Here is a 23,082-nt window from a genome sequence, read left to right as displayed (position 1 = left end):
TTCGTATGCTGTTGGTGGATTCTTGTTGTTGTCTTGTTGGGCTGTGTATGTGATAAAGGGGAGCCAGACTGGAGTTAAGGTGTCCTCTTCTATTTGTCCCCGTGTCAGTTTCAGTTTATTGGTTGGCTTTTCTAGTAAGGCCGATTCCCATACAATTTGATACCATTGGTCCATGTTTACTCCTGACAGGTCTCTCCAGTGTCTGGCTATGAGGCATAAATATTTAAAAAATAAAGGGACAAATGATACGAAAACAAACAAAATGTTATTAAGCAAATCTGTTCTGAATGTTTCTGTGGTCATTTAGCAACCTATTGATTTAGTGACATGTACAATTAACTAATTAGCAAGCAATCTAAGTATAGCTATATAATATGTATTGGGTTCTGTGTTTGGGATTTTTAGCCTACTCAAGCCCAGAGATCCAAAGCAGGCTACAAAAATAAAGTTGCTAATAACCAAAGCAATAGTAATTCATACAGAGTTCTGTTGGAGCTTATTCACACTAACATTTTTAAAACAGTAATGGCACTGGCTGACTTCAATGGCTTTCTGCTCCTAAAAGCCCTGACAGATGCACAGTATTATGACTGCAACTCATTCAATCATGTAAAAACTTCAGAAAGTGTTGGCTGAGCATCAATCAAATACACATGTTGCAGGATTCACAACACCAATCCACGACTTAATAATGCACTGTTATAAGGAACATCAACTTACTGCTTGCGAGTCTTGGGAAGGAAGCCCACCATCTCCATAGCTAGCTGCAAACGCTCAAAGTCATGCTTCAGATCTTCCCCTTCAACAGAGAAGCAATCCTATTGAGGCCAAATATGAGGAGCAATTATTAGAAGAGATGGGCATCAAGAAAGAAAGGAAGGAACCACCCATGAAAACACTATGCAAAAGACACTGGAGAAAAAGCTGCCTGCATCACTCCCAACCACCAAAGGCACCTTCACCTAAATTAAAAAATGACCTCGTTCTTTGGACAGTAAATGTAGCCTAGGCCCTCCATCACTGCAAAATAATCAAGTTCCACTCTACAGAGAGCATGATCTACATTTTAAAATAGAAAGCCAAAGTTGTCTGCTGTCTGCACTCATAGATTATATTTGTGTAAAGATGAATAAATTGATTTTTGAGTTCTATAAAATTACTTGACAAATCTGCAGGAAAAATCTTCCATCTGTTCACAAATACCCAAACATTTTGTTCTGCTTCCAGAACAAGAGTTCATTTTCACTCCCTCTTTGAACAATTATTATTCCCAAATATAGAATTTAATCCCTCAATAGTATTTTCCAAATATGGCATAAGTTATTGTTTTTATGGTCTCAATAATTCTGCAGACCCCCACTGAGTCTACAAGAGAGCAGCAAGCAGCTCAAAAGTGATTGAGATCCCTCTCTATGTGACAAGAACACATGTCAGAGTTGATTGCTTAGGGAACAGGTGAAAAAGAGGACCCAGTTCTCTAGGTCCCAGAAGGAAGCTCTTTGAATATGTGAGAGGATACAGAAGTGTATTAGGAAGTGTGAGTCCTAACCAGGAATGGCTGGGACAGTAGGGTACAGATAGGAAAAGGGGGCAAGTGGAAATCTATATAAGGACAGCTTGTAGGCATGTGGAAACAGCAAATTAAATATTAGCAGAATAGCATCAACATATCGGAGAGTGGATTAGCAGTAATAACAGCATTTACTAACACAGTATTAACCTCTCAAGTGGAGCCACTTTAATTTATCAGTGTCTGAAAAATTCAGTGTAGTCTGCCATACCAAAAAGTAAAGTTCAGCTGCTCAAGATGGGCAAGTATCCCACATCACTCTGCTTAAGTAAGCTATTACCAATGTGTTCATAATCGCTTCAGGCAAGCTATGGGAGAATATTCAAACTACCGGTATGTTTTCTGCAATAAATCTGTTGACTAGACAAATCTAAATCATTGGTCCTCTACGCTGCTTAAAGATGTCTGTAAATTAAGCGGTACATAAATCATCAAAATAAATAAAAGAGACAGGAAATAAACATTCACATGAAATAAATATTCAAGATTTTTGCTACATTATTGAACCGTTTTGTACTTACAGCTTCTTTTCTGAGGGGGAAGAATAAAGCAATAAAACTAATAGAAATTAAGTAAATTTAAAATGCCTAAATTCATTTGTGAACCTTCTTACAATCAAACATAACACTCAAGAATAAATTTGCCTGAATGATATTAAGCGGGGGGGGGGGGGAATAGTAAATCCAAGTTAGAATTGTTAACATGCAATTAGAATAGCCATGCTCTCTGAGGTAAGATTAAAATGGAGTGATATCAAGACAGACAAACCCCACAATTTAAATACAATAATCTGACTTCACACAAGAGTGGGGAGACTCTTTCACTTTTTTGGCCATTGTAAACAAACATGGCAGTAAACCTCTTCCTTTCAGATGACACTTTTACTGAACCTTTAACTAAATTGCTTGATATATTTTTTAAAAAAATCCGTAATTGCCCACAGAATAATCTGGTGTAGACCATGAAAACGGAAAAGATTACACTAGTTTAATGAATTAATATTCACTATATTTATGCTTTAAAAAACCCAGAATATGCTATATCAAAAATTATCCTGAATAGTTTAATCCAGGCAAAAGCTTCATTGCATACTCTCACTCTCTCTTGCTCGTAGAATACAATTTCATCATGTATATATTATGCTTTTTGCAGTGTCTCATATACATAATAACATCATCCAGCTACTTAACAAAACCTATCAAAATAACTCTATACAAAAATTATACAAATAAAAAAATAGTATACCATGACAAATAATCTACCAAACCAATGAAGACACAGAAATTGTGTTGCCAGTAATCAAATGGAAATGGTTTTGTATTTGCCCTACAATTTGGTGCAAAGCCAGAGTGAGTGAAGTGTCTGTCACCAGTAACCCAGAATGGATGAATGTACTCGTACTGACCGGCTCAGACTCATAGTAACAGTCATCCCAGCTCTGTTTGGGAGGTTTCTTTGTCATCTGAAAGTAAGGCAGATTGGGTAAATAGCATTCCAAATCCCATGCCACTATCTCTTCCCACTTTTACAGACAGGAAGTTAAGCATTTATTTAAAACCATTAAGCTACAAGCATTCCCATTTTAGAAAATGATGGCTAGGATCCACCTTCTCCATTTCTTCTTACCTTATGAAATCTGATATGAGGATGCACATACATCATGCTACTTTTTCATGTTACAAAAGAAGCCTATCTAACCTTACAATTAAACTTAGAAATCTACTTCTATTGGCTGCCAAACACTGCAGCTATGCTCAGTAAGTTTGGATCTAATAAATGAGTCATACTGCCACTGGGAATATTGTCACAAAGTGACAATTTAGAAGGAGAAAGGAGTACAATTTAAGATGCTTTAGAATTTTTACAACACTAAGAGTGCTACGTCGTATACATTGCATTTATTGTTGCATGTGAGATGGAAGATTTTTCTTCCACACAAATCTATCATGATTGCTCAGACTCATTTCTTTTATCAAGAAGCATCTGCAATATTTAAGGGTTTTTTGCAAACATACCATAGTAACCCCCAATAACAACACCACACACACACACACACACACTACTGTGATTAACAAAACAGATTTTACTTGTGTAGCAAAATATTTTGGCTTCTATTTTTAAACAGCTGTTTTGATGAAAATATGCTATTTCCAAGGCAGTTCTAGATTTTTGAGGATGGAATGTTCAAAAGGGCTTCATTTGCTCAAGTGTTGTTAGTACTATCCTCCAGACTGAGGTCATACAATGTTAATATGCTCAGTGTGTACATCCAGAAGTTCTCCCTCCTTGTTATCATTATAGGATGTTACACACTGGGCATATTAACGAGACATTTCCTCAACCTGGAGAATAGTACCTACATTACTTAGTTTCAGCAAAGGAAGCCCTTCTGAACATTCAGTCCTCAAAGTGCTAGACTGCCACGCCATATTTTCATTTTTATCAGAACTGCTTATGAAGGCAGAACCTGGAACATTTTGCCACATAAATCAAAAATTATTTTGTTAACCGCAGTAACAGATATATTATTTTAATGATTAACCAAATCCTAAAAGAAATCTACAGCAAGCTTGTGTGAAATGTTGCTTGATGTTTTATAACTAGCTATACATAAAAAATGAAGTAATAATCCAGCTTCTGCTATATAAAGAGGGATATGTCCTCGCTCCTCGGTCAGAATATTTTCCCCCCTTTTAAATAGCTAAACCATTGAAGAGAAACCTTTCGCAATGATCCCACATGATCTCAAGCTTGAAGATCCATGTTGCTTTGCAATTATATGAACACTATATATTTTCAGCCTTTTATTTAGGATTCAGCCTTAAACACTGTATTGGGAAATTCTGGCAGAGAGTGCCTGCCATCACCATAACTATTCTTCCCTTCTGCCATCTCTGTTCTATTGCATCAGCTACCCTTGCATCCTGAAGGAAACAAATTATATAAGTGCAATGGCGTATTAGTATAAGATATAGTACCCCCCCAATAATTTCAATTCTTTAACCATAGTTGGAATTAATGGACTTGGGTTAGCCTTATTTGTTAAAGTACAAACAGATCATGCTATCAGGAAGGATGGCAAAAATCATGCAACATTTGTAAATGGACTTGTCTCTTCTTCAGTAGAAATATCATAATATGGTTTTCCAGATGAATGTTATTAGTTGTTTATTATTAGAAAATCATTCATGTTCTTTAGGAAAACTGCAATCCAAAAAACACATTATATTTTCTATAGGCCACATAAGGCAAGAAAAAAGTGCTTTGAAAACATTGTTTCTTACTTAGTTGCATTCCCCAAACATACAAATTTATTGTGCTAGGACATCCATGCACAGGTAACAATAAAATTAGTTTTAAAACATCAGCACCTGAACAGTGGTTCATTGCTCTAGGGACAAATATATACATTCAGTTAAAAACTGCTTGGTATATTCCCACCTGATTAAGATAATGATATTCATCAGGCTGTTTAAGATGAAATGCTGATTTCTCTTCTTCACTTGCTCCTGCCAGAAGGTAATAAAATACATGGTAGTTCCTGGCAACAAATAAAAATGGTGTTAAAAGTCCCATCACCATCAATACAAAAATGTTAGCAAGAATCATTGGAAGTATGAATAACACTAGTATTTTATTTTTATTTTTTTGACAAATCAAATACACAGACATCCAGTTTGCATGTAATGCTAAAACAAATGATAGCTTAGCAAGAACATGGCTTGGCTTCACATTTCATCTAGCTCTTCCCAAATAAACCATGAGTTATAAAACATAGGGCAAATATTTCTTACAGCTCATGCTTTGTTTAGAGAGTGCTAAATCACAAGCCTAGGTTCAACCATGTCTTAGTTCAACATAGCAGCAAAATGCACTGAGAACCAAAGAGACCACTATCTCCTCTCCAGAAGCCTACAACTGGAAGCTAAGCTGATGAAAAACTAACCATTGGTAATTTACTGCTTGGTTTGCATGGCATAGCAATCCAAACTATGGCTTAATGGGATTGTAGAAATGTATGAGTTCATAGCTGCTCTCATCCTTTTTCTTCCTCTAAGCCTGAGTTTCAAGAAAGGAATAGTGTTGTATGAGCACATTCTCAAACCCAGGGCATGAACTGCTGTCAGTATTAATCATGACAGATTAATCTAACATCATATATATCAAACTACAAAATACATGCATAAAAAACTTAGAAATCATTATAATTGTACTTTATTTTAATCATTATTTTGGTTTACCTTTCTTTATCCCCGCCCCCTTCCCAGCAGTACTTTAGATTCAGTACTCACCTCTCATTATGTTCCTGATAGACAAGCCTTGACTTTTCCAGTAGATATTTTTCAACATAAGCTCTAGAGGAAAAAAAAAATATTAGTTGAGCCTGAGAATAGTTTGATTCTTATACCTTTCTCTTTTTAAAAAGTAACGGGTCTGGTAATTGCATAGACTGATGAGGATATAATCATCGGAATGTTACTATTTGATAGAAAAGCCTGAACACGGAAGAAAAATGTCATAGGTACATTTAGATATTATTATTATTATAGATATCACCACACACTAAAGCCTCTAGAAAAATGGATTCTAAATTTTTCTTTTTTCATTCTAACCAAACCTTCCTAGCTGAATGTCTATGAACTTTCTGGAGCAGTTAAGCTGCAGCTCCGCATTCCTTCTTCAGAAAAAGAACTCACAAGCACTAGAGTAAGGTAATAAAACAAAGGGCAAGAATATCCTGCAGTAACAGAATTCATAAATTTATTTGCATGTTGTGTTGAATGTATGTGGCAGGAAACTGTCTCCATTTTTTCCAAACCGTTCAAATTTATCTACATTTCGTATGTCCTTCCCTTACTTAACGTTTTTTCCTGAACTATGGTACCCCAAAATCTTTTCACTTTTCTTTGAAATAATGGTATTCAAATCCTAAATTGAATCTTTGTGCAAAGGGCAGGGAGATGAGCTGGTGAGGATGTGGAAAATGAAATATAGTATAAACTTGAGCATGATTTTGAGCATGACTTCTATTACAGTTTTGGCAATTTTAACATAGGTGTCTTCAGTTACTTGACTCCCAGGATTCTACCATGGGTGAGGCCTTTCCTCCTGCTCCCTACACCATGAGGGGGAAACATAAAGTACAATGGAAAGGTTTTGTATCTATAATACGGAATCTCCCTGAACTATGCTGAACAGACCCATAGACTGGAGAATGCATTCCAAAAACGCAGTATGAAATGCTCCTGTTCAAATCCCAGTCAGTTATGCTATTTTCCAATGTGACCCATTACCCCTCCCACCTATAATACCACCTCCCACACAAAACATTCAGCATGCTCAGTCCTCAACTGGGCTGTTTTTGCCCTTCCCTTTAGTTTTTATCTTCATTTTTTGTATTTTTGTAAACCTTAGGATTTTCCTCAAAACTGATACTACCATCCTCTTCTACATGGATGGTACCACCATGGCTACATAACAATCAATTCTTAGAAAAGGAATGCTACTATATTATCAACTACGTATGTAGCAACAGACAATACCTCACAGTACTGGCCTGCAGGGATCACTGGAATATAGCACTCGTTTCTACCATGATAGCAGGTTTTGCTGCAAGAAGCAAAGCTCTTTTTTGTGTTATGTTGAAGAAACGAGGGCAAACGGTTGCAGGAATGGGTGCTCTGAAGATCATTTGTGGGACCAAGTGATAAAATACTTGGTCTTTTTAAATATATCTTTCAGAAATAACAAAGTAAAGAAACTAGTCTCCAACCTAGATTGTTGCAGACCACTACCTCACCTCCCTTATCACAATCACATAACTGGAAAGAGTCTTCTACAAGCTCATATTATACTGCTAATTTCCACTGTTCCATCTCTGTTCTGCTCAGCCCATTAAAACAAAAATCAACCTTCTCAGCAGAGAGATGGTGTATTAGGTTAATCCTGCACACACACACAAAAACACCTTTGCAGCCTCTGCAGTAATATTTCTGTGTCTATATATCAATGTTACTGCATTAACACTGGAGATAATATCTTAATTGTATAAGGTAATCCAATTTTTATGAAGCGGGCATTTTTATATATTCAGAAGATGTTGGAAAACAAGGCCTAAATTGTGATAAGCCTATTCTTTTGAAATCCATAGTGAAAAACGAGATGAGAAAAGTAAGGGAACTTTCAAAACTAAGCTAGATCCTGACTTAACTTGATTGTTGGCACTCACTAGAATTACCATGTTGATCACTCTCATGTGTGTTGTTACTTAATGGATGATGACAAAATTTGGATTCGTTTCCCTTTTCTTTGCTTGACAACAGTTGCTCATGAACAGTAGTTTTATTACCCAACGGGAAATATGTAAAGTAATACTCATGATTGCTTAGTATGACTAAGAGACATGAGGGAGTCAAATATGTGCTTTGCAGAAGGAGTGGTAGAAGCAGAAGTTTATTGAATATAAGCACCCTTCAAAAAAACCCTAAATAAACCTCAAGCCCAGTGAAAAGCTTTTCTTTGTTAACTCAATAAATATATTATTTATTGAGCAAAACTCAATAAATATATTATGAACCAAAGAAAAAGGTCTGATACTCATAACTTCCTTAAGAGTCAAAATTATGGCACTACAACTTCTCATGGTACTGAAGATAAGCACCTATGGAGTCATCTTCACATCTCAACAAATACAAGTTGGTAGTCCTAACTATACACATTTCATAGTGCTTGATGTGATAGCAGAACAGTTATACACATGACTCTCCCCAACACAGTGTGTATCCATCAAAACAGGATATTTACATCTTGCCCCTTTTAAAATTCCTTCCTACTCAGTCAAATAAGAAAAATATCACAGACTAACATACATTATAAAAACTGATAGCATGACTCTTTACTGGGCAATCACTGACAAGGAAAAGCGACACCACACTTTAAACAAGGAAGAACTGAGACAAGAGGAAACTCTGCCCTTCCTTTTATAGCCTTAGTCAAAAAAGCAGAGCTTAATTAAACGGAACTAAAAGATTCCAAATAGCTCAACTGCAGCACATATATCAGATTGGACAAAGCCATTCAGAAACTGAAAATCTACAGTCCCAAAATAATAAGATGCGTCGGGCTGCTACAGAAGCCTTGTCTAGCTTCAACAATTCTCAGACTTTACAGATTGATAGGACTCCAAGTCAGACAAACACAGGACATGAGACATTAAAATATAGCGTACAACAGCTGTAGCTTAGAACAGACTTTCAATCCTCACATTAATAAACTGGATTCAAATTGTTTATTAAAAGCAAGAATGGAAACAATCCAAAGCAATTTGGTCTTTGGTTTAAGTGCAAATCTCTTAAATTGGTGCTCCTTTTGCTTTCACAAAATTCAAGCTGACTTAGCAAAGTATTTGCCCCAGTTGTGGACGATATGTGCACTCCAAGCTTGAACCAAATCCCTCTGTTGTTCAGAGAAATATATGTGCCGATTCCTAAGTGGACAACGGACTTTGTTCAGCAATTTCTTATATCAGTAAATAAAGCGAATTCAAGTTTTAAAGATTTAGCATTTGTAACTCCCTTGTGATTATACAGTAACAGTGTTCTAGTTAAAAGAATGTGGGAAGTTAAAGCTTCCTTAACAGAATATACCTGTGCCGAGTCAATTATTTGTCCTACATGACACAGACAAGTAACTGGGAACAGATTTACATGGGATGTTTAACATTCCCATCAGGAATCTACAAATACCAACAGCTGCAACCCATTCATGCTTAAAGTTCCTTAAGTCACTGCTCATTGCTACTTACCCACGGACAGTGCCAGTCTCCTGATAATTCACTTGGATAAACTTGCCAAAGCGACTTGAGTTGTTATTGTGTGCTGTCTTTGCATTCCCAAATGCCTGCCGAAATAAAGAGATATAAAAGAACTGAGAAATGGCTCAACAATTTGCACATCCTAGACTTGCTTTTAATATGTGGCTTCCAGTATGAAATTAGAGAGGGGAAATTAAAAATAATAATATAAGAATTCAGATAATACTAATTTTAAACTTTCATTCTTTGGTAGAAAGGCAGCACATGCATTTTTATTCTAATAACTTAAATTGCACTCATAAGTACATCTGCCTAAAATAAAATCAGTGCTTAAAACAGTAGGCTGTGGGAGAATCATTTAATCTGAGTCTACAGTTCTAGGTAATTCACCCTTCAGTTCAATATTGTATAGGAATAAAATTACTGCCGCCCACAGAGTTTTATCATTTTGTCAGTTATTTATTGAAATTTAAAGAGTAAAATATTCACTTTTCCAGAATTCAGTATTTTGCCTTACTAGCATGCTTACTGGTTGTCCATAAAGATTCCAGTACGCATCTGGTTTTGAATTGTACAGGCTGAAACACAGTGCAAAGAGGATTTTACTGCTATAGCAAGCTAATGAATAACTGGTTTTTAAGTTTGTTAAATCCATGTCTGCAAATTGACAAGGTTTGTGACTGGATTTATATACCAGGCTAAAACCTTGGTTGTAGATTATTTGAAGTTCATTTATTTATTTAATCATATCTCTAAACAGCTTACATTAAATGAACTCAAACTAGTAAAGGTAAAATAAATACCAAAACAATTTAAAACAGAAATCAACATCACAGATAACACAGCAGAAAGGTACAGGGTACAGTACAGGGAAAGCCTAGATGAAAAACAAGGGAAGCACTCAGCAGTCAGCAGCTCTCAGATAATTGGGGGGTGGGGCATTCCAGAAGGCAGTCATCACCACTGTTTGAGTCTGTTTTTTTGTATATACGACATAAGTCAAAATTCATCCACATAAGCTACTGAATGTTATGAACAATACTCAAGTCATGTATCTTCAAATATCCTAGTGGCTATTCCTAATGAAACTGGAAATCAAATACTACCTTTGCAACCAATTAGTTTAAAACTTTTGTTTCCATTGCTTCCCTTTAGCAAGATGCCCTCTGTTATTTGATCAGGATGCTTCCATTGCCAGTTGGCATCCCAGCAGACCAGGGGCCACAATACCACAATAGATTTATAATTGTCTGGATTTTTCAAAAAGCATGCCTTACGTCACTCAGTGCCTAACAATGCCAGCTCCTCAGATTGAGGTACCAAGGACAGCAGCTGTAAAAATGCTAACTGTAATAACTCTAACTCTATATTGTACAGTATGCGGGCAAGAATCAGAAAGCATGCCAACCCAAATTTTACTAAGGCTACTCTTACAGCAATAGCAACTGATCTCACACCAACGGATTCTATCACAATTATGTGCCATATGAATAGAAGACTGTGTGGGTCTATATGGGTGCATGTATTTGGCAGTGAATGGAAACCCAAGCAATATCTTAAAAGCATCAAAATGAGATTATAATATAAAAATATTGTAGACGGCAGCACATCTGATATCCTAGAGATTTGTGTACTGTACTTAACTGCAGTAGGAAAATGGTGACTTCTTGTTATGAACTTTCCACTCAAAAGATTTTACATTATTACAGGGTGCAACGCTAGGACATCCCATGGACTGAGAAAATAGATCAGTCCTCAAACATTTATGTTTGATACCATTATTATTTTGTGGTATGGTTCTTTATTACTTTAGTAATAATATTAAATGGTTAAAAACCACCCTAAGCAACATGATTACAGTTGGATAGGATTTTAAAAGTTCTTATTAACTTCTATTTGCTGAATGTGGTAGATGTAAGCTAAAATCCAAGCCAGCATATCTAAAACCAAAATACCAAGACAGAGTTTAATTTGGCAACAGTAACATGCTCATTAAATAGATGTTTACTAAGCACCTCTTCTCTCCACCCCTAGAAATTTATATAGAAAATGCAACTCCGCTGTAAAAAGATGACAAGTGACAACATGCCTGACATAAAAGATATTTCCTCTTAAAGGTTTGGAATGTTAACATAAAAGAGACCCCAGAACACAAATACAGCTGTAGTCAGCAGACCCAGCTTTAATCCATTTGTTGTTATCACTTTTGACAGGCACACTGGCTAGAACTTCAAATATAATGGAATCAACAACACAAGCAGATTATCCAGAGAAATATTTAGAATGAGGATAATTTTAAAAAGTATAATGTACAGTTCAACGCTTTTAAAACAAGTTTCAAATCTTGTGGAAAGTCAGAGAATATCTTACTCATGATACAATAGCACTAAAGAACATCGGTCATTATTTTTCCACGTTTTCTCTTATCTACACATGTATATATTATGCCTTGTGCTTGCAAGACTGGCTCATAATAATATTCTTGGTTGTTAATTAGAGCTGAGAGAAGATGGACTGAGCATCAAAGAACCTTGATTAAAGGAATATGGAGAAATTAAGGAGTGAGAGAAGAGAGTTAGACACATCTAAGCACCTTTATGCTCAACTGGTCTGAGCAATAGAAAATCCTAGTGGGAATACCAAGAAATGGCATGGAAGAGGCACATGATCCCTCTCCCCCGCTACTTGCCTTATACCAAGGAACAAACACTTGGGACACTATTTGAATTATAGTTCCTCAAGCTGTATCATTCTGTACTGGAGTCAGATCAACTCTGCCACAGGAAGCCACATAAAACTGAGTGGCCACTTGGTGCTCCTGAGAATGGGTTGCTGTCACTACAGTTGTGGGAAACAGTCCAGCTAGACTTCTTGGACTGCTTAAGCAGAAGTTGTTCTATTCTCTGTCTAAAATGGCATATTTGATGTGCTATTAAGTGTTGATTTCAAAATTGTATCCATTGCTTTGTCATAACCTGCCCTGTGACCTTACAGGGAAGGGTAGGAAAGAAATCCTACAAACAAAATATATGCTGTACTGTAGCAGCAACATCTACACGTCTCCAAGTAAAGAGCATGATTAATCTGATATAGCACTTTATTATTCCATTAATTTTTAATTTTAATTTTTCTTTGTTTGCCTTCTCTATTTTTAACAAAGTTAGTTTCACCATATGCCACTTCCCAGCCTTTAACCAGCGACCAATAGACAGTGGCATGAAATACTCCCATTTTGAGCAAATAACCATTTTGGTCACTGTAAATGTATGAATTGTCATTTTTAAATCTTCAAAGGAAATCTACCTGACAGCATTCTGTCCACATGCCAATACAATACATTCTTATAGTAAAGGGATTTGACTGACTGTTGGTGGAGATTCTACATTGCAGAAAGTATCATACTTGTAGTTAGAATGGCTCCTTTGCTGCTCTTAGTGCTTATGACTGCATAAATTGCTGCTGAATTTACTCTATGTTTAGCTCACTGCTTTTGTTATTGTTGTATAATAATCATTCCCCATCCCACATGCATTAGTATGACCGCTGTTGTCATTTAGTTGTCATTTTTAATAGTATATGTTGTCTCGGGTGCTGCTGAGCAGAAAAGAAATGTATGCACATGAAACATGGACAGGAAGAAACAGCATATGAAAATGCCCTCAAAATATCAGACACCACAAATGACAGTTGATCACCACTGGCTCTTGAGTAGTTAATAGGTTTCCAAGAAATTCTGAGTATCTTTAATTAGTAGAATGAATATTAGCTTTGTCACTATACGTATACAGATCAGGGAATTTCATATGTTAATCCAGTTGATTCATGTAGAGAAAGAATGAGTCTTCTCAGAGAAGAGTTTATTGTCTTTGGCAGATTTCAAATGCCAGTTGTCACAATGATTGCTTATTGAATGCTTATTGTTTTACCAAAGAATAAATGAGTGTTTTCTTCTTTTAGACACTTGGTTTAATCAATCTAAATATAAAAGAGCATTGAAGAAAGTCCATTGCTTCTCCATAAATAGCTGGAACTGACTGAAACAGATGCTACCTACCAGACACTGCATTTTCATATTATTTTGATAGCACAAAGAATTCCCTAAATCCCTAGACAAATGGGAAAGCATGAGATGCTGAATCAGAGCACTGTCAAGCAAACTGGCTAGGAAGCAGCACAGCTGGAGCTTGGATGACAGAAAGGGAAAGTCCCACCAAAAGTAATTTCATTTTAAAATGTGAGGAAGAGGGCTGTGAAACAGGACTGCTTAAAGAAAACTAGTAGCCGAGACCCAGATTAAGGGAGGATCACAACAGGGGGGAAATGGGCATGGGGCAAAACAGCAGGCTAGAAACAGAGGAGGGTAAGAGCAACAAAATACTTGGCAAGTGTGACTGGGGCTGGGTAGGAAAATTGCTGACATGAATGGGGGAAGGGGAGAGTGGAAGTGAAGAAAGGAGAGGTTCACTCTCAGTTATGATTGAGTATAAGGGAGGGAAATAACGAAGAGCAGATGTCAGAGGAATTTTGCTTAAAAATACATTTTTTTGAGCTATCACACCTTCAGACTTCCAAACATTTCCAAGATCCAAAGCAGCTCTTGGCAATTTCCTGGTGAATATCACTGTGATTGCACCTTAACTGACTTCCAGTAGTAATAAACTAAAATATATTCCCATTGTAGGGAAAGTTCAGAGCATGTTTTACGTTCTATATGCCATCCTGTGGAAGGTCAACATTTGCCACTGTTAGAAACTCAGGTATATAAAAGCTAGGAGCCAAATGGGTCCTTAAGCCAAGGTTACAGTGGCCAAAACAGAATGTCTAGTTGGGTAAGACGGCTCTAAAGTCTTATTTTTCAAATTATTGACTGACTGTGATCAGTGTTAGGAACTGAGATATGAAAGCTAGGAGCTAGGTTATGCGAACAACAGTAGAATGTCTAAGCGCACTTTTTAATAACAAGAATACAAAGCTGAAAATGAATGAACTGCAGCTAAAATAGTATGTTCATTTTTCACATGGTCTAGTCCTTCCCATGCCCATCCCCCTAATATTCTTAAAAGGGTCTCTTCTCCAGTTTTCAGAGAGTAGCTTGAAGTGGGGAGGCACAAAAAGGTCCTCCTTTCCTTCCACTCTGCAGTTTAAATCTGAAATATTGCACCCAGATTTCAGAAACTGCTCGCCCTAATGAAATTCTCGGTTGCAAAATGTGCCTAGAACAATGACAGTTTCGAACACTGACTTTGATTATCAGTTAAACATCTGGCTAGTTCAGATGATAACCTTGAGTTAGGTTAAGAACTTTGAGAACTTAAAGAAGGAAAATCACTTTATCCAAGAACAGTCCACATATATATTGGCCTATTCCTACCTCTTTTTCTTAATGGTGACATGCACCATTCATAACGTAGGAATATTCTTCACAAATGTGAGCAAGGCAGTGGAGTAGGTAAGTGAAGACAAGCTACAACACTATAACGTTGTTCACTGCTTCTGTTCAGGCTGCACAGAAAGCACATTTTGATTCCTAAAATTCATTCTGACTGTGCAGATAAAATATAACTGCTAGAATTCTACAGGATCTGGTATTAGTGTGTTAAAACAGTTAATGCACCAACAGATGGAGATGCCAGGTGCCATCATGGCACCCAAGCATCTTCCCTTGGTTGCAAGTGGCTGATAGTCAGATGCAAAATGTGCCTGTCTAATTTCGAACACTGCTGATGTCCTCCCCCAGCCCTTGTGGTGCCGGTTTAAGCCAGGTAAACAAGGAGCCGGGCTTTGGGAAGGAGGCATGAAGCTCTGGCAAGGTCCTAGACCTAGAACCACCACCACCCCATCTCCTTCCCAAAGTCTGGAAGCAGAGGAAGCAAGATTTACTACTTACTAGATTTGTGTCCTGGTTTTTTTTACTAGAGTTCCCAAATCAGACTGCAGCATACATAACATGCAAAATATTCATTTAAAACATTTATACTTAAAAAAACTCTCTGTGGCAGCTCTCAAAAATGTGGAACTCCCTCCCCATAGAGGTGTGTTAAACCTCTTTATTATATAGTTTTCAGATGCACCTCTGTACATGGGCCTTTGAAAAGCAAGACTTGTGTGATTGTTATGAGGCCACCTCTGTTGTCTGCTGCATATTCTTTGGTTTGTTTTATTGGCTTTTAATACTGTATGATGATATTATTGTAAGTTGCCTGATGGTGAAGGGTGGGTAAGAAATCTCTTAAACAAACAAAACCTTTCATTCCTCTTTACAAAGAGGAGGGAAACAGTAGAAGGAGCAACTCTGAACTGATCCAGGAATAAGTGTGTGGTGGCATTATTGCCCACTTCTCACACTCTCCACCTAATATTAAGTTTTCCCTTTGTTAAAACACTAACAATAGGAACTGCAAACCCATTTGCAGTAATATCAGTGCTTCACTTCTGACCTTTTAGAATTAAGTTTATTTAATTACCTAAGGTATTAGGAGAAAGAAACCCAGAAGTTATTTCTAACAAATTTAAATTCAGAAGTCTCATTTTTCAAGACACGTACCACAAACTCGGCCAATTCCAACACTATGTTTTGGAATGCCATGATTCTCAGTGACAAATACACATGATGAATACACATGACGAATATACATGGAAGACATTATAATACAACATAGTCCATAAGGGTTTTCCAGAAAAGATTTGTGAGTAGGATAAAGCATGACTGCCAGATCCTGTTCATAGTTCTTTGGTGTAAAAAATCCATATGGATTTAAAATTCCAAGGTAATGTTTTCCACATGTCTTCACAGAAAAATCACAAAAGCAGAAGAGCCTTGCATATCGTTATCAGTTGGGGGTGAATGGCTCCAGGCTCCAGGCCAGAATGGTAATCATAAGACATAAATACTTTATAACACACTATGAATGATGGGGTGGGAAGCTGTATTATAAGCTGCAGCAAGACTTTCATCTTACCTCAAGTACTGGTCCAGCTCCAAGAATTATTTGTTCTACTCCACTAGCAAATCCTTTTTGGCTAAGAGCAGTGAGGTGATGAATCAAGAAATTTGTGCTCTGTGTTTTCCCAGACCCACTTTCTCCAGAAATGACTATACACTGGTTCTTCCGACGCTGAAGCATAGCATGGTATGCTACATCAGCTACTGCATAAATGTGGGGCTCCAGCTTTCCAAGCTGATGGTTGTCATACATTTTGACATACTTAGGGTTGTAAATAGGGAGAAATTTGAATGGATTTATTACTATTAGTATGCTCCCAACGTATGTGTAAATTTTCTCCTGTTTAAAACGATTTCTAAGGTTTTCTAGGAGAGTTCTCTCATTCAAGTCTGGCAAAGCACATAAATCATCGTAGTCTTTGTACTGCGGTTGAGGAAGGAAGCCACGTTCCATCATCCTGCGCCGCTCTTCTGTCACCTGCAACCAGGACTGGAGACTGGCATAATGTATTGACCCATCTAGGTTCTTTTCCCTTAGAAGAAAGCGGTAGTCCTCTCCACTCAAACGGTTCTCTAGGGCCATTCGGGGCCACAACATCATGCGCTGGACAGGGCAGTCTGTGGGGTTGAGGATCCATTCTTCCCCACCAAACTCCTTCACCTCTGCCAAAACGTAGCATTTTGTTTTGTCCAGTTGAAGTTTGTTAATGAGAGAGTCTATCACCTCAGCAGCTGTGGAAGTTTTTCGTGCAATAACAGGACAATAGATGGTCCCTTCAGCAATGTTCCCAGGGTATATGTGTAGTGTGTGTTCGCTGTCCTCAAAGCGTCTTCTTCCTCCAACATCATTTCCACTCATATTGGACTTCTTCCCATCAGTAACAGTAATCCATCTTCAGAATGGTTGAATAATGGCCATGGCATCAGCACTGCAAAATGAAAGCAAAAAATAGTTTATTGATAGGATATTTTCAAATCAGCAAGTTTGTTTGTTTGTTTTGAAAACTTGAGGTCACTTAGGCTTCTAGTGACAAAGATGGATCTAGGCACACTCCCAGACCTTGTAGCTGCTTCTTCATGGGGAGCATGACCCCATCCAAAGTTCAATTATCAGAAATTGGGAACCACCCACCATGTCTCCGTCTTGCCTGGATTCAGAGTAAACTGGCCCTCATTCAGCCCACCACCAAGTCCAAGAACAAGTCCAGGATTTGCACAGCTTTTCCTGATTTAGGTGTTACAGAGAAGCAGAGCTGGGCATCATTAGCATACTGATGACACCTCACCCCAAATCTCCAAATGACCCCTCCCAATGTCTTCAGATAAATTCTAAACAAACTGGGACCAAGATGGTAATCTGCTTCATCCAAGAGTACTTGTTTCTTGTCAACCAACGTTCTGCACTGTGCAAAGTCTAAGATTTCAGGCAAATGCCCAGTTCAGTTTTAAATGGGCCAAACCATTTTTAAAGAACATCGCACAAATACAGAATATTCAAATGCTGTACTGGTGACAAAAGTAAGCCAGCTGTATTCTGATTATTTATGCATCCATTCCCTTAAAGAAGTTTTATTTCCTTACATCTCACTGTAGACTACTTATTTATGTTTATGTCCTTCATCCTCATGCACATAGCTGAAGTTTCAGAAACAAATTACTGTCTTGTTTGCTAAATATACACATCTCCACAAAAACAGCACGCCAAAGAATAAACTTAGCAAGAAGGTCTTACCCTCTGCAGGTATTCAGGATACATGCAGGAGATCGGGAACACTGCTATTATACTTCACATGTAATAACAAATGGAAACATTTCCTGAAAGCCAATTCCCATGAAGCTATTATATAGATACCCACGCTTGCCAGCTGACTGCCAGGAAGCTTTGCATTTAACCTTCACAATGCATCTGAGGGGAAAGACTGCATAAATTATAATGGCACTCTCTAATGTCCCCAATATGAAATGATTAAGATGTAAATGAACATTTTTAAAAAGAACATTTGAGCTGTCACAAGCTAAAGAAATTATCTCCTGCAGATTTCCCTTTATGAAGCAGGCCAGTCACTAGCTCTTAGCACATAATGGGAGGCAAACATTTTCAGAGTATGGTAGTAGTCCAATAGAAGGGTTGCAGTTTATTCATTATATCCATTCACAGGACAACAAGTGCTTGAGAATGCTACAGGAAATCCTGCTAGGCAAATTATAACAAGGTGCAAGAAAAAGTATACTTTTAGTATACCTGTTCTGGAATGTCTTTTACAAATAGTAGCAGGATTAGCTTTGTGATACATTGCAGAGGTTCAGTGCAGATATGATCAGAAATAGTCTTTTGCTTTGCCACTTTTTCAAGCTAGTAAATCACATTTAAAGAACTACTGTACAGGTGTTATCTGTGATCTTTGATCATAGCTCCTGAAGAAGGAGCATTCCACACCAAAACATGTAGAGCTACAATAAAAAAATATTGTACCTGTGAGCCCTGGAGTTTGTACTCTTCCTTCTATTACATAAAATAGTACAAGACCTCTCTTTCAAGGCAGTTTGTATAGCATCAGAAGAGTTTGGATTCTTGATTTTCACTGATGCAAATAAACAGTTATATATGTGGATTGATTGCCAGCTACACAAAGGCTTCCGCCGGTGGGTTCCACTGCTATGCTCTGACGGCAGCCTAAATATAGCAAGGGATTGCTGCTTTGTGTGGCTGTGCCTCCAAAGCAACTTACTGACCCTTGCTGACCTCCAGGACAGCCTATAATACCCTTCCTGAGCAAAAGGTTACTTGGTTCACTTACGCTGCTTCCTCTTGGCCTAAGCCATGTTCCTATTTTTCATCTTTGCTGCTACTTGCCTCCCTGCACATTGCCCAATTCATCCTCTTTGTCAGCATCCTTATCTTTGTTTCTCCTACATTCACCTGAAGATTGATTATCTGATTATTTCTTCTAGTTCTATTCAGATAGTGCTTACTGCCATACTCCAAAAGAACCTCAGCTATTAGCTATACCTTTCTAAGCAGCTTCTCAACTGACTGTCCCCAATCCACTCCCACCAACCCTGCCCTCAATCTTCCTGCAGCTACTCATAATTCAGAAACAATAGGCAAATAATATCTAAAACTTAGGTCAACACATTCTCTATTTGTTGCAAGGGCAACCAACACATGTGTTCCAGATACTTCAGAAGTAACCAACATGGTGCTCTCCATATGCTGTGAACTACTTCCCTTATTTCTGACAACTGGCTACCCTGGCTGGGAACAACAGAAAATGCAATCCACAACATTTGAAGGGCACTGCAATGGCTGCCCTGTGTCTTAGGGGTTTTTTATTGCGGCCATTGGCCCATATCGAAAACAATACATCAAAATTTATCCATAAACAATACAATTTAAACAGTTCCAAGTTAAAACACCCATATAAAACCAATTTTACTTCAGAGCTGCCCTGTATCAGCCACTGGAAGCACCAAAGCTAAGCTAATCTGCTTCTCTCCCCCCCCCCCCCAAATTTGGCAACCAGAACAGGAATGAAGGCAGAGTCATGGCTATGGAAACAAAATTTAACCAGCAGCCCAGTGAGGAAGTGGGAACTTTGGTCATTCAAACTTAAATCCCTTCTCAGTGTGGTCCTTCAGCAAAACAAGACACTAATGAGGGCATACTAATAACTACATGCAGTGCCTTTAGAGCATTAAAAAATTGGGATTATTTCAATCCAGGTGGTTTTGATGCAGTGGAATGGAAAATATTACACAGGTAAAGAATGAGCAGCAATGACGTGGCATATTTTAATCAATCCTTTAAAACGGAAAAAGTTTGACCCCTCTCACTTGTTAACACATCACAAACTCCTGAGGACAGGAAGCTTTAGCAAGGCCGTTATGGTGCCAGCCTGTCTGCAATACTTCCCATATCACCACATGATGTTATTACACTGGCAAAACTTAGTCATCAAGTGGACATAAAAGCTATATGCAGATCTGCTATCTAGGTAAGGTAAAAGTAAAGACCCCTGGATGGTTAAGTCCAGTCAAAGGCGACTATGGGGTGCAGCGCTCATCTCACTTTTTAGGCCGAGGAACCCGGCATTTGTCCACAGACAGCTTTCCGGGTCATGTGGCCAGCATGACTAAATTGCTACTGGCGCACAGAGGAATGTGAGGAGTGCCAGAGCACATGGAAACACCATTTACCTTCCCAAGTATTTATCTACTTACACTGGTATACTTTCGAACTGCTACATTGGCAGAAGCTAGGACACAGCAACCGGAGCTCACTCCATTGTGCAGATTCAAACTGCTGACTTTCTGGCTGACAAGCTCAAGAGGCTCAGTGGTTTAGACCACAGTGTCACCTGCAGATCTGCTACTTACTGGTTCTAAGCCCCAATCATGATGTAGGAACACATAAAGCAGGATCTCAACTAAGCCACTGATGGGATCATGGTTTCTCACAACAGTCTAGGCAGGAACCATAGTTGGGCTAGAGGGGACAGTTTGTTTTCAGCATAAACACCTTGTCCATTTCTTAAAAGGTATTCCTCTAAGGGTAGTCTTGCTCATCTCTGACATCATACCCTATTATATCCCTGCTGTGACTTTCACGTCTATAAATTTCCCACTATCTGACAACTGAAGATAGATCTGTTCCCTATGTTCTCTCTTGCTGCGCTCTCCACCTGGAACTCCTCCCAGAAACCCTTCAAGATTCCACATATCACCCCCCTCAAAATCCACCTCTGTCACGAAGATAAAAACCTAAATTTTCTTTGTTGTAGTCCCCAATATTTAACAGTATAATCTGCTTGGGCAGAATGCTGCTTGTGTTATCATACCTTCTTACTATAATATTAGCCGAGAAGTCACTCTTAAGAAAAAGTGTCATGATACACACTTTCTCCAGGCTAATAGGAGTAGTAGTACCGAGTCAGCCATTCAGCCCAACAGAAGTACCCCTTCAAGAATATAGGTACTTGTAATGACACACATCTGTGTACAGTATATGCATGGTGTTGTACTTAATAGAGCATGGCTCAAATTTGAAGATGAGGCTAAAATATCTCACTTTTAATGGAATCAATAAACTGTTTGAAGCAATGGACCATAGCAAGCTTCTGAACTGGGCCAAACATCTCAGTAGCACTTTGGGGGAAGCGGGGCAGGGAAAGGTTTAGGACACTGTTCCCACTGTCTCTGCATCTTCCTTTCTTGCTGAGTATTACTGCTGCTCCTTTAAGTTAATATTAGCTATAGTTTGTCCAGATTCAGGGGTGGGGGTGCTTAATCTAAGATGGTACACAAGCCTGAAGTTCATTCTCTTAATGCCAAACAAGACCAATCTTTGTTGCATCTGTTTCCCAAATATCAAACAACAACCCTATAAATCAGTGATGGCCAAACTTGGCCCTTCTGCAGTTTTTGGGACTACAACTCCCATCATCCCTGGCTAACAGGACCAGTGGTCAGGGATGGTGGGAATTGTAGTCCCAAAACAGCTGGAAGGACAAGTTTGGCCATCACTGCTATAAATGAAGCTGCTGATAGTTTATTTTATATATTCCCATATATGAATAACTTTTATCAGTAAATCTAAACAAAAACAAAAGGTTTCCAGCTACAGTTTCCCTGAAAACACTTTGTAGCTTTCATTAGCAATATCAGGTCCAAATAATGATTGAGCCACAGTGACCCATCTTGCCAAAAAATGTGTAAAGTCAGTTATAGAATAATCCAGGAACACCAGCTTTAAAATTCACACAGATCTCAACATCTGCATTTTAGCAAAGGAAAGAAGCTAGCTACAAGAAAAACATGCATTTTTGTCCAACTCCTGTGCTTTCAATGCAAACTGGAAAACGTAGACGAGCCAATTGCTTCAAGACATCTTATTAGGCCAGTAAATGCTACCCAATGCATTATACTCCACTTAAGAACAATAATCCTGCCAAGTATGCACAGTAGCTCAAAGATAAAGATGACAATGCAGTGCCTTCCTCTCCAAAGCTGTTTGGTATGATTTTTAAAAACCACCAAAACCTTAAAATTAAGCAAGGGCAAAAATGGAAAGCAACAATACAGAGAGGACATTGTTCACTGATAAACCATAAGGTCCTAATTTCAATTCCTGGCATCTCCAGTTAAAGAACGGATGGTCAAGACTTTCAGGATGCTTCTCTACATCTGTACTACATATGGATCCTTGATTTTTTTTTTGTTTACAGTATAAAAAGCAAAACAAAAAAACTCACTACCCCTCTTTTTTTAAAGGGGGGCATAGAGAAGGCTTCAAAAGATCTGAGGGAGCTCCACTGTGAAAGGCTTGTATATCACACAAAAACACAGTAAAGACATTTTGACAAAGCAGAACAAAATGAAGTATCAAAATAATTATAAATGGTACTGTGTGAAAGTTCCAAACAGAACTGCTTTTAAGCCCAAACCTTGAGACCACAGTCAACTAACCCGAAAGCTAACATCTAGAGGGAACCATAATACAGTGGTACCTCGGTTTATGAACTTAATCTGTTTTGGAAGTCCATTCTTAAACCAAAAGCATTCTTAAACCGAGGCATGCTTTCACTAATGAGGCCTCCCACCGCCAGTGCCCTTCCACCATTCGGATTCTGTTCTTAGACCGAGGTAAAGTTCTCAAACCGGGACACTATTTCTGGTTTTGCGGAGTTTGTAAACCAAATTGTTCTTAAAGCAGACTGTTCTTAAACCGAGGTACCACTGTACCTCTATACCAAGAAA

The 23,082-nt window shown here is 38.1% G+C and overlaps 1 protein-coding gene across 10 annotated transcripts in view; it reads right to left on the bottom strand.

Moving 5' to 3' along the window:
* The window catches only part of MYO9A (myosin IXA), a 174,924-nt gene that overhangs the window by 121,360 nt on the left and 30,482 nt on the right, over window positions 1-23,082 (bottom strand). For 9 of the 10 annotated variants that reach the window (XR_014162892.1, XM_081888342.1, XM_081888341.1 and 6 more), the window contains 6 exons: window positions 16,343-17,255; window positions 9,375-9,469; window positions 5,863-5,925; window positions 5,012-5,111; window positions 2,976-3,032; window positions 721-818 (listed from right to left, as the gene is read on the bottom strand). Coding sequence is in view for 9 of the 10 variants with exons in the window: in XM_081888342.1 (XP_081744468.1) it covers window positions 721-818; window positions 2,976-3,032; window positions 5,012-5,111; window positions 5,863-5,925; window positions 9,375-9,469; window positions 16,343-17,185 (1,256 nt within the window). In the remaining variant the exon portion in view is untranslated. The remainder of the gene's footprint in view (window positions 1-720; window positions 819-2,975; window positions 3,033-5,011; window positions 5,112-5,862; window positions 5,926-9,374; window positions 9,470-16,342; window positions 17,256-23,082) is intronic. The other variant, XM_081888338.1, reaches the window with a different exon arrangement.

Source organism: Podarcis melisellensis (assembly GCF_964234715.1).
Source record: "Podarcis melisellensis genome assembly, chromosome: 14".
In the NCBI taxonomy this organism is placed as follows: domain Eukaryota; kingdom Metazoa; phylum Chordata; class Lepidosauria; order Squamata; family Lacertidae; genus Podarcis; species Podarcis melisellensis.
Note: the sequence above shows the minus strand (reverse complement) of the source record. Positions and strands in the feature narration are given on the sequence as shown.